Below are 12,603 nucleotides of genomic sequence, written 5' to 3'. Positions count from 1 at the left end.
GGGAGAATTCCACAAATTGTGTTTTAATTTGACATCAATTATGCATGATGTATTTACGTGCAATCAAAATATGTGCGGATGACTGTATACTCCAAAATAAAAAATATATATATTGTGCATAATTTTTCGTAACAAGTATAAACAATAAAAGTGTCCTACTGTTATCAGCTTTGATCTTAAAAGAAACAAGCAAGGAAAACAAAAGGAGGATAAGACAATCATAAGTAAGAAACAGGACACACATATTGAAGCAACACACTAACACCACAATGCATTGGAATTTAATTCCGATAGGGTTCCTTTTGCCTAATACCATATTTAGCTGATTCCCCTCTAAGGTTCAAAGGGTGGCCCATTACACAGAAATAACAAAAGGAGATGGGTGTAATAGTTCTAAAAGTCTGAGGCATTGGCAATGATTTTGAGCTGTATTCCGGTCCATTGGTTTGGGTGGCCCATTACACAGAAATAACAAAAGGAGATGGGTGTAATAGTTCTAAAAGTCTGAGGCATTGGCAATGATTTTGAGCTGTATTTCGGTCCATTGGTTTTTGCCCACCGTCCCACTCCAAGCTGGTTGCAACCAAATGCCAAACAGTCTTGGTAGCGGTTCCACAGGAACATTACCAAACAAACTGTAATACTCATCACCTCTGAACAGGAATACATGCAACTAAGACCAGTTTCAACCATGATGGGCCTGATCAGTGAGGTGCAGCTTGTATCCCATGAGACAATCAGCACAATACCCGCCTGGGCTAAACAGTCAATACTGGGGCATCACATATTAAAACAGCAAAATGGATTGGGTAGGATCCTGACAAAAGTAGCCACTAACAATCATTCGGGCCGTATTTGGGTTGACTTTTTTATGCCAACTGTGCCACACAAACAGGTAGCAACCATATACAAGTAAGTCTTGGCCCTGTTCAATACAGCCTAAATTGACAGGATCCAACCTCTGAGAACAGGAACAAAACAACTGTAGAACAGTTTTGACCTGGTTTGGCTTAATCAGTGGGCTACAATTAAGATTCTGTGGCATCAAACATGGGATGCACCTCTGAGTATACCTGTCAAACTTAAAACAATTGAAGGTGATGAATGGAATGCTTGCCAAAGTCACAGCCTATAACAATTACCCGGACTGCATTCCAGTCAATTGTTTTCTTCTGCTCTGCACTGCAGAAATCAGTTTTGGTCCTTCATTAAGGACAGTACTACTTAGGGAATCTGCAGCACTACATGCTACGAACGGATGCATTTCGCGTTGTTTCAAAGAGATCTATGTTTGGGATATCCCACCGACCGAAGTACAGGAGTAGGACTTGAGGGTGGAGTTCCCAGTCATGGACTTGTTGCTGTATCCTGTTAAGTAAGACTGCAAAGTTGTTGTCCGCCCGTGGGAATTACTTCACCAGGTGGCGTATCTGATGGTGCATCACCCAAAGCCAAATTTGCAAAGCTAGCGTTCATGGCTGTGGGGAATGTGTGCCGCCCTGTTTGTGAAGATAGTACAAAGCGGTCATGCTGTCTGTTCGTATCAGGACTGCCTTGCCTTGAATGTCACTGATAAATGCTTTGAGGGTTAATCTCTTTGGTCTGTAATTCTTTTGAGATGCACCCAGAGTCTGTAATGGATGCACCTGTGGTGATGGTCACCGTGGGAACGGAGTCCATAAAGGGATTGCAACAAGTTGTTCCTGTTCTACCACAGTAGTGTCTGAAATGCCTCCACTCTTTGTTCATTTGGGTATGCTTTGCCAGTAACTGTATTTTTTTTTTTGAAAAACTTTATTGACAAATTGGCTTACAGGTTAAGTTCAACAATATCATCTCTCATAACTGATACCTGTTACTTCACTACGTGCATGGTGGTATTCACATGACAGGATATAAAGGCTTACATTTGCAATGTTCACAACGCACATAATGAAAAAAGAAACATAGATTTATAATAATGACATACAAATCAACTGTCCGGAGTGTGTTTCAGTTCGTATTTTGCTCATCTGTTGTATACCACAGTTAGTTTTCATTAATTTTTGCGTGCGGATGGAGAGTGTTTTTCCTGTTCAGTTTTTCCCTTTTTTATAAACAAATAACCAAAATCATAACAGACGTCATCATCACTGCATATAATTGTGTTCTGTCATAGAATGATGTCCTCCACTGCATAAGGCTCGTATAATGATGCATAGCATATAACCATTGCTCCCTCCCCCCTCACATAACTCAGGTATCCCACTTCAGTACGCCCCTCTATTCATCCTCCTCATCTGATTCTAGTTCTTCATCCTCCGGCAACGGGTCACACGGTTCCCCCCTATATTTATTCCAAGGTGACCACACTTTGTTCCATTTACGCGGACATGCCCGCAACATATAAACTGCCCGTTCCTTTACCATGAGGAGATCCATATTTCTGACCCAGCCCGACACTGTCGGCAATTCCGGAGCCCCCCATTTTTGTGCTATGTCTCTTTTTGCCACTGTCATAGCTAATGTGGCCCATAATTGTTCATATTTGTTCAAATCAGTGGGATCCCAAACGTTAAGCCAGTAACTGTATTTTTAATGGACCCCATGAACAGCTGAACTTGAAGGGGCTGAAGATGAGATTTGGTGACATTAATGACATATTCCAAGCTGTGGAGCAGGGAGATAGCGACTTGGGCAGTGGAAAGGCAGTACTGATCAACCAATCATCTAGGTAGCGCAACACACGTGTGCCCCTCTTCTGAGGTTGGCGGCTACCACCGCTAGACATTTTGTGAATACTCTAGGAGCTGAGGTGACCCCGAAAGGCAACACTTTTAATTGGTAGTGTTGCTAACTTACCATGAAGCAGAGCCAGTGAACCAGGTGAATGGGTATTTGAAAGTAGCTGTCCTTCAGGTCTAGTATGGTCATGTAATTTCTGCAGCAGAGGGATGACATTGTGCAAGGTGGTCATATGGAAATGTTCTGAATGGATGTATATGTTGAGAGATCTGTGCTAGAGGATTGGCCAGAGGGAGCCATCATTCTTGAGAATGAGGAAGTAGAGGGAGTAAAGTTCCTTTCCCCAATGTTGGAAAGACATTAGCTCTACCACTCCTTTGAGACGGAGCACTTGTACCTCCTCTTGTAGGAGGCAAAGGTACTCCGGGCTGAGGGTGAGTGCGCGGGGTTGGATTGAAAGGAGTTCCAGGCAATAGCTGTGCTCAGTGATTAGCAGAACCTGCAGGTATGGGGTGATTTCCTCCCAGGGAGGAAGGAACCCTTGTAGTCTCTCCTCACAGGTGTTGTGGGATGTGAGGGAATTCAATGTTTGGAAGCAGAGGCCTCCTTACTGGGAGTTTCTTTGCCTCTGCCTTTGTTGGATTTGTTGCCATGGAAAGTGCCCAGCCTGAACACCCTTGCTGGTGGTAGGTCTGCTGCTACCTTTGGTACAACTGGGTACAACTGGGTCTGGGCTGGAGAGGTTGTCTTAGATCCACCTCTGTGCTGTGACATCCGAAAGGATCCCCTAACCGCCATAGTCTGGAGGGCACTAATAGCCTTAGCCATGTTGGTGTCCTCCTATATTTTACAGAGCATCTCATCAAACTGTGGGCCAAAGAGTTGTTCCTCATCAAATGGCAGATTGATGAGATACTGTTGAACTTCTGTCTTGTAGGATATACGGAGCTGGAAGTGCCAAAGAGGCAAGATGGAGATATTTGCTCCTCTGGCTGCTGTAGCGGCTTCATCGAGGGTGCAAAGTATGGTGGTGTTGGAGATGGTTTTGCCATCTGAAAAGATCTCCTCCCCCCTTTTTCTAAACTGCTCAAGGAGGTACTGGAGTAGATCCTCCATTTCCTCCCACTGAGCGCTGTTGTTGCGCAACAGGCCTACTGAATTGCAGATGCACCAATGGGTAACTGCCCTAACTTATACCTCTTCCCCACTGCATAAATGCACTTGCTATCTATCGTGTGTAGAGGTGTCGCCTTTAGCTTGAGCAGCAGCGCGTTTCCGGAATGAGTGTACCACCAGGGAGGCGGCGGGGGGGGGGGGGGGGTCATGCCTCTTTATGTATGTGGGGTCAGAGAAAGAAGGTTTAAGCGTCTTCTGTCTTCTCCACTCTGGGGTGTAACCACCTGATATTTTACTGGTCACTAAAGGTATTTGGGCCAAACAGATTCATAAACCTCCCCATTAACATCGGGAGAAACTGGACAGTGTTCTGTTCTAGAGAGCATCCCCACCAAAAAATCTTCTTTCTCTGGAGTAGTGTAGATATCCACATTATGGTTTTCCACTGCCCGCTGTATCACCGCAAGGTATGCTGCAGAGTTGTTGGGAAAAGCCCTCACTGGGACATGCCCTAGGTGTGCACGCCATGGGGGTCGATATCATAAGCTTCCCACAGGCCATCTGTGGGCCAAAGAGGGGGTGTCTTAGTCCTCTGATTGGGAATAGGGACTAGGACTTCCGATGTCAATGCAGCGCTGTGAAGATAGTTCTGGGCAATCTGGAGGAGGTGGTGATGGTGGGGGAAGTGGAGATGGTGGAGGGGCAGGTGGAAGACTGGTAGCTTTGACTCCATGCTTTTTTTGCGCTTCAGGCTGGAAAGAGTCGTCCAATGCTGGCATGTCTCGATAAAAGGCCAGCCTACTCTTTTTGGGCGAATTCTCTGCAGTGCCTGAAGGGATGTTCCTCACACAGAGACAGGTGGAAATCAATCCCGGTCTCTCATCAGACTCTGCCTGTTGCTTTTGAAGAATGGCTCAGTCAAAGTTCTAGAAGTTTCCTGTGGAAAGTGGTCTTCGCACCAAAGGAGGCTTGGTACCTGTGGGGACTTTGGCGTTGAAGGATGTTTAGGAGTTACTGTGCCAACAGGCTCCGAAAGCAACGGAGGGCCAGCAGGCGGCAGGGGCTTGTGCATGAAACTCTATGTTTTAACCGCACAGAGGCCGTACTCTGCCTCAATGTTTAATTTGGAATTAAGTTTACATACTTTGGCTTTAACCATTCTCACAGTTCTCATGGTGACTTTGTGCAAGAGCTGGTGTCCAGTGAGGTGGATAGAATGTCTTCATCCCTCTCTTCTTTTGGTTCATGGGAGCCGGAAATCAATGACCTCTGGGCTGGGACATCTGACAACACTGCAGCCTCTTCTTCTTGGGCTTTGAGGGGGTCAGCTTTCTTGAAGTTGTCCGGTGTGTCTTCTATGGACCACCACATGTTGATGTGTACCCAGCATCTGCCTCTTCATTAGTAAAGGGTCTTCTTGCACCTGAAAGCCAAGCAGAAGGTGTCGGTGGTGTTGTGACTGGGGGAAAGACACAGATTAAAGCACTTGTGGAGGTCGGCCCAGGGGTATCTGGTGTGGCACTGAAGACATTTTCTGACTGGTATCCAGTCCATCACCCTCTACGCCTTATCATTCCCAGGAGCGGACGATGGAAGATGCGTGGAGCCCTGAGAGTTGGGGACCCAGTCTTCAGTAACAGCTCTGAAGCACGTCGAGGGGGCAGAAAAAGGATGACGGTCGATGAGGAAATCTTCTCAGTAACTGAAGTAGAGGATTTGACTGTGCAGTCCTGAAGAAATAAATGTTGACAATATAGAGTTTGGGTCACCATCAATATGCTTCTGAACCTGATGGTGGAGCAAAAAATCTAACAATGGAATCAGTGCCTAAGCGCATTGGTAACTAAGGGAGAAGTCACATAATTCCATGTAACTCTAAAGACTTCTTAAAACAAAAACAAGTTGCAGCTTGAGCCCAGTACTAGATGCAGGAGTATGCACAGCATGTGTATATACAGCCACACATGCTATGAACCACAAATAACCCCAGTCTGGTTCAGCCTTGTTGGGCTTCAATAGTGAGGTGCAACTTGGATCCTTTGGCATTGTAGGATGAGGCCCTAGATATAGCAAGACAGAGTCTTTTGCAAGCATTACACCTGTCATCAGTTGTAGTTTCAATGTACGGCGATTTGCATAGCACATGAAATTGTATTTGATGCATGCTGAAAAGTACTAAAGAGGGAGAGGGAAGCAACTTCAAGAGGTTGAGGGCGATGCCCTTGCTGCTGAGCCAGGCTGTGGTTCATAAAAGGTTAAATAGCATGCATTTCCCATAGTCATGTGTGCTAAGTGACCAGACATTTGCTGGCTGCTTTTTGGATTTCTAGTAATAAAGGCTGAATTAATTTGATATGTGGCGGCGGTGGTGTGATAGGCTGGCCAAGTATTGCCCTGCCTACCATACAATCAGCAGTAGACTTTTTCTTTTTTTCTCGCTCTCTTTCTCCCTCTCATTCACCATGCACCTGCCAGACAGTGTTTTAGTATACTGCAAACCTTGCAATGTCAATCACACGGTGTGTGGGGGAGCGGAGAACTGCCTTGCATGTTGCAGAGACAGCCTATCACATGTATCAAAAGCTGGCTATCTCTGGTAGTGCCCAACATTTGTTGCAGTCAGGGGAGAACACTATCACTGGTTCATATCCCAGAAGAATGGCATACCTGTAGGGGATGATGTACACTCACCTTGGCCAGCACGTGAACGTATTTCTTCAGTGCAGTTAGTCTGTCACCATCTAGAACTGGAAACTTAGCCACTTCCACGCGTAGTGTGTAATGCAGCGCGGATTCCAGATCTGCCATATACACCTTTGAGCTAAGGAGAGAAAGCGAAGACCCCCAGAGGGATGGTTAGAGGGAACATGCACAGCTGACAGGACATTGAGAATTAAAAATACAGGGCAGTTCAGAGGATGAGAAAGTAAAATTCGGGGTGCTTTCGGAGTGAGCTAATGATACCTGTGGGTGGTACGGAGTTAATAAGAGTTAGAAAAGCTGTTCAATATGGAATGGAAGATTGAGGACCAACAACAGAGAAGGATACCAGAGATTAGAGAAAACGTGCATGAGAAAAGAAACACTATGCTGACTGCAGAACACACAACCTGGCTCCTCTCTCCTACTAACTATTGAGACCCCTAGGGTTTCTGCTGGTAAGACCAGAAACTGAGACATATCAGTATCACAAGACTGATGCCCATGGGTACTGAGCCTCTTCCTGAACCCATCCGTCCTTTTAGGTAATTTGTGTGTCTAACCCATTACTATGTGGAAAGCAGCACAAAGGCAACACTATATACCACTGCTTGGCCAGAGAAGTTGAGTGCGTTTATGGACACGGAGAACACAAGGAATGACAGTCCAATGTAGCCTGCTCATGTTTCAGTATGGTGTAATACAAATGACTCCGCTTACTCACCCGTAACGTGTGTGTGTAAAAGCAGAAGCGTTCAGCTAAGAGTAAGTTACTACAAAGCAGTACTTTTCTGAAAACAATGGCGTGTTTTCTAATTCAGATCAGGCATTAACGAAACAGGCTGTGAAGGACTGCCTGGGTAATCTGAGCAGCTGCTCTTGAGAATGCATAAGTAAATAATGTGTTTACAGACTACATAGGAGGGGCATATGATTGTTCTGCCAAGATTATATCTTATAGTTTAGCATTATATGAATCAGGACACAGCAAAAATGAAAACAGGTAGGGTTCTAAGAATCTTTCATGCCAAATGAATTTCCCCTGATGCATTCAACATGGAATCTTAGAGCATATGCAGCTGGTAATTGCACAAGAATGGACAGAAATGGGTGTATGAGGAAGGCAGTGCCCTCCCAGACGTCCAAGTATACTATTGGACATCTCGGCTACTAACAGTAAACGCATGGGTCTTTGCTCTGCTTGATGCACCCTCAATGAGGACAGATAGGCAAGCAATGGATTCAAAGGACACCTGGCGATGTTTTATAGACAATGGTAAGAGTGACACTCCTGCAGCACACTCAATCAGTAATTAAGGCATGAGCAGCACACTCAATCAGTAATTAAGGCATGAGATAGGACCACAAAATACTTGAGATGGGATGGGATGCTAATGAAAGCAACACTGCTGTGGGTAAGTGATTTTTTAAAGAAGGTGAACGGCCGGCCTGCAGGGTTTTAACACCTGGGACATAAGTGTTAGTAAGCTAGGAAACGTGTGGGACTGAGGGAATTGTACCTTTTGAGAGCCTTCTCAGGGAATGTGAATAAGCAACCTCAGACCTATAAACATTTATAATTAAGACATGCCCTGGCCATCCATGTCCTGATGGCGGCCGACGATTGAAAACACCGCCCCTTTTGAGGACAGAATAATGTCTGAACACCACCAATAAGGTGTTATATCGTGAATCTATATGAAAATAATTAATAACGCTCCAGATCCAAAAGAGGCCCTAAAGGTAAAACAAGAAGAAGACCAGGATGGGATGAGGCACTGTGCGCCCGAGAGAGTTGTCTGAGTAACCAGTTTGTTACTGCCACAAGTAAACATTGTGAACAGAGCATACCTCAGTAGAAAACTCCTGGCGAAGATCAGGAGTGGGTCTTCTGATTGTTGTCTCAGAGGATAGTGGATCAGGTGCAGTTTTATCCACACACTGCTGGGAGATGCCTGAATAAGGCACTATTGGAAGAGAGTGGGGCATTGTCCCACTGAGCACACAGTGTCCAAGGTTGCCCTCCACCAAACTAGCTCTGTTAGATACATGGGGAGAAACCACCATACAGAAATATCAGGGGGCCCTATTTAGATTGGGGATCATAGTCGCAAGAAGGAATGTGTTACGAAAGTGGGGTGTGGCCCTCGTCCCCAGAAATCGAACAATGAAGACAGACCTGGATTTGTGCATGTCAGCTAAAAAGCAAATATATGAAGGGAGAGGATGGGTAAAAAAGTGTATAAAGTACGGGCATCATGGAAAACATACAAGGACCTGGTGTGAACATTCTGGGGTTGAATGGTCTTGGTGAAATTATATCTGTGCCAATGATGCGGAAATATGCACACTTAAAACGATACTCCTGGGGGCGTGGTCTTGCCAGAGATGAGGTGAGACATGTCTCCGGGGATCCGCTACCACCATCTGCAATTAAAGCGGAGCTGGGGTGCTGTAACCGCTGTCCTAGGGGTGGACGTTGACCACTGTGACCTGGGACAACTGTGGAGGGGCTGCATTTAGTTTGACAGTGGTTTACAGGGTAGAAGACGGAGGGAAGTCGGAGGCCTGGTGGAGTGAACCGCCATTTTGTGAGACCTCTGGCGCCCCCCCCCTGTGCTCTGCGGACTCCTCAGGGTCCCTGTAAGTCAGGATCGGCTTGCGACATTGCGTCTTCTGGAAGTCTGGTGGGGGCTGCAGTGATTGGACTGGAGAAACCCCTAAAGACCGCGACGGCAGAGCCCACATCGGAGCTAGCGGAGGTGGGGACGGATGGGAGGCCTGGTAGGGCCTGCCCTGCGGCAACTGCCGAGAAGCGGTGGCGGCCACCCCTGGTGAGGACATTGATTGGGGTGACCTTCTTGGAGGCCAGTTGAAGGACTACACATTACCCGGCAATGATCTGAGGTGAGGAGGAGCCCCCGCCCCTGCAGCCTGGTGATCCCGAGCGGAGCGGCGGTGGCGGGCGTAGCTGAGATATCGCCTTTGAGTGACTGGAGGTGGCTGAGGCGTACAGGCAGGCAACACTCCGAGGGATGCATCGACAGGGCCTACAACGGGGCTGGCAGAGGGGATGTATGAGCGGCCTGGCAGAACTTACCATGCAGCACTCGCCTGGAGGATATTAGCGGTATTGGTCCCAACTGGACTGAATGCAGGCACTGCCTACCAGGGCTATCGGGACCCGCATCAGGTACAGCGCGGTTGAGACTGGGGACTACAGGTGAGCGGCACAGCAAGGCGCGCGCTCCACTGCCATTTTGGGACTCTCACACCGGACGGCCTTGAGGCACTGGATCCTGTGCACTGCTGCACCCGGGGAGCCTGAGCCCCACGCAAGGCCTCTGCCCCACGTGACACTACCTGGAGGGGTACAGAAGGCGTTAGCGGAAAGCAGCTACACATCAGCAGTCAGGTGATTGCGTGGGGGGGTTCAGGGGGCCACCTAGCTCAGTGCGAAAGTGCTGGCATTTATGACCGTTGAGCAGGGCGGCCTGGAGGCATTGGGCGACCCGCTCCAACACTAAAGAGGTCTGAAATACAGATCGCGCTGGCTGGAGAGGAGGAGGGGGAGACCGGGACAACTGAGCAACGGCAAGTGTGAGGCCGGGGATACAGCGGAGAGGCGCAGTGTACTGGCTGGTCAGAGTGTGTTGCTGGCCCTAAAGGGCTTCAAGTTCGCTTGCCGCAGGAGGGTTGCACGGTGTATGTGGTCTGGCTTGGAGTAGCAGGACCCCAGAAGTGGACACTCAAACTCCCTGGCCCGGTCTTGAGGGCTTTTTTAGCGCATGACGTATCCTGCCAGTAAGTACTGTTGTAGAGAGGGCAGAGAGGCGGTGGGCCTAAACGAGCTGTAACTCACGTCCTGGTGGTTTGGGGTCTGGGTGGAGGGCCCTACGCATTGGACCCCCCAGCTGCAGTTTTGGACATTGCAGGATAGGAAAAGTAGTGGCACTGGTTGGGAGGTGGACCTCTCGGTATACAGCACAACGACCGCGCACGGACCACGCTGCCCGGTTGCTAACGGGACGCTTAAGGACTGAGCATGACGCGTTCCAGAGGGGGCAAGGTAGACCCAGCTGCGGCCCCCAGAGACAACTCCGTGATGGCAATGTGGAGCAAGGCAGGAGCGTCGGCTTCTACAGAGGTGGCACCGCAGGCCTTGGGGGACTCAACGCCGGTGACCCAGGCATTTTTGACCTCTTTCATGTTAGAACTCAAGATGGAAATTGCCTCTCTGCGCACAGAGGTTCACTCGTGTGTGCGAGAACTTAGAAAAGAGATTACTGACTTAGGAGACCGGGTGGATGGGCTGGAAAAGACAGTGGATGCCCGCACAGAGGACCAGGAGCAACTGTGGCAATGCCTGTTTGCACTAGAGGAGCAACACAGAGCTGCAAGTAAAGCAGGAAGTTTTGGAAAACGGGAGCCGCCGGAATATGCTCTGCATCCAGGGGGTCCCTCTTGGAGCAGAGGGGAAAGACATCATAACCTATGTGGCGCAACTCCTCCACGAGGTCTGGGGGGGGATGACGACGCTTCTCCGCCGGATTTGGATAGAGCCCACCGGGTATCCGAGGCTGGGCTCCTCCTGGACATCTTAACCAGGTTCCACTTTTTTACAGAGAAGGAGGCTATCCTCAGGGCGGCACGTGCTAAGCCAGATCTCAGCTACGATGGGCACAAGATCCAGATCTTCCAAAACTTGTCGCCCAACACCCTGCGGCAACGCCGTGCTTTTAAGCTTGTGACTGAGAAGCTGCGGAGCATGGGCATCTCATGCCAGTGGGACCATCCATTTGCCCTCTTCTTCAAATGGGAATCCAAGCGCAGAGTGTTATGGTCCTACACGGAGGCAGCACAGTTGCTTCGACTGCCGTCATCACCACCGACCAGCCCTTCCCGCCCCCAGCGCCAGGAGCGGGTGCCTGCCAAACCATCTTGTTCATCGTCATCGACGTTTGCCGCCCATGGATAAGCAATCCGCCTCGCAGGCCAAGCAGGATATCATCGCACATATACGATCCCTTGAAGGGGATAAGGAAGAATCCACCTCGCATCCCTAAACTCCATGATAGACTGAGCGTACACCTGCACTGGACTATGAAGCATGCACATGTTGAAATGCACCCTTCTCCGTAGGTTTGCTGATTACTGCGCCATCTTGATTTACACCCCAGCTCCTTGCCTATAGGGTGGGGGAAGTTGAGGCTTTCCCGTGGAATGAAATAGAGGACTACTGCAAACCTACCCCCAATTGTTCCTGAGGGAGTGACATCTCTGGGCACATCCGAACCCTTGGGTGTAGGATGCCCTGCGAAGGGAATAGAATATTATGGCCCTGTTGGCCATTGTTGGTTTACTATTCTCCACTGTTGTGCTTTCTTACTTTTCTACCTCTCTCTTTCTTTATCTCCTTGAGTGTGGCGGGTGGGTAATGATGTGGCGCTGGCGTGTATGTCCGGGCAAGCCAGAAATGTCCCTCGAACTGCGCGGCTCCCTTCGTTGGCTTAAATGACTAGTTCGGGATAAGAACCCACAATGGCCCTTCCTTGCCCTTTAAAGGTGCTTTCTCTTAATGTTAAGGGGTTTAATTCTTTGAACAAGCGGCGATAGGTGTGGCGATACCTCCTCCAGCATGACCCAGACATCATATTCCTCCAAGAAACTCATCTTTTGAAAGAAGATGTTCTGCGCATGGCGCATCCTAAATATCCACTCCAATTTTGGTCTAAGGCGACCACTAAGACGGCTGGGGTGGCCATCCTGTGCAGGAGTGGTGTCAGGCAGGGGGACATCAAGGCTCTACGTAGTCCAGGTGGGAGCTTTGTTAAGGCAGGTGTTGGAATTGGGAGGCGCATATTTACGCTGTATAATGTCTATGCACCAAACCAGATGCAGGACTCTTACCTCCGAGCACTCTTGAGGAACCATATCCCGAAGGGCGTCCCCTGGGGGGTGATTTTAACATAGTATGGGACTCTGGGGCAGACCGCAGTGGAACATCTTTGACCGGGATGGGTGCCATGTCTTTTACCCTTTGTGCGCAAATAACGGAACTGG

At 48.6% G+C, this 12,603-nt stretch overlaps 1 protein-coding gene across 1 annotated transcript in view; it reads right to left on the bottom strand.

The window, feature by feature from the left end:
- Positions 1-12,603, bottom strand: part of QSOX1 (quiescin sulfhydryl oxidase 1) — a 357,780-nt gene that overhangs the window by 70,452 nt on the left and 274,725 nt on the right. The window contains exon 8 of the mRNA XM_086955434.1: positions 6,532-6,661. Coding sequence (XP_086811560.1) covers positions 6,532-6,661 — 130 coding nt within the window. The remainder of the gene's footprint in view (positions 1-6,531; positions 6,662-12,603) is intronic.

This window comes from Lissotriton vulgaris, chromosome 1_1, assembly GCF_964263255.1.
Source record: "Lissotriton vulgaris chromosome 1_1, aLisVul1.2, whole genome shotgun sequence".
Taxonomy (NCBI): Eukaryota; Metazoa; Chordata; class Amphibia; order Caudata; family Salamandridae; genus Lissotriton; species Lissotriton vulgaris.
This window is presented reverse-complemented; position numbering and strand designations above follow the sequence as displayed.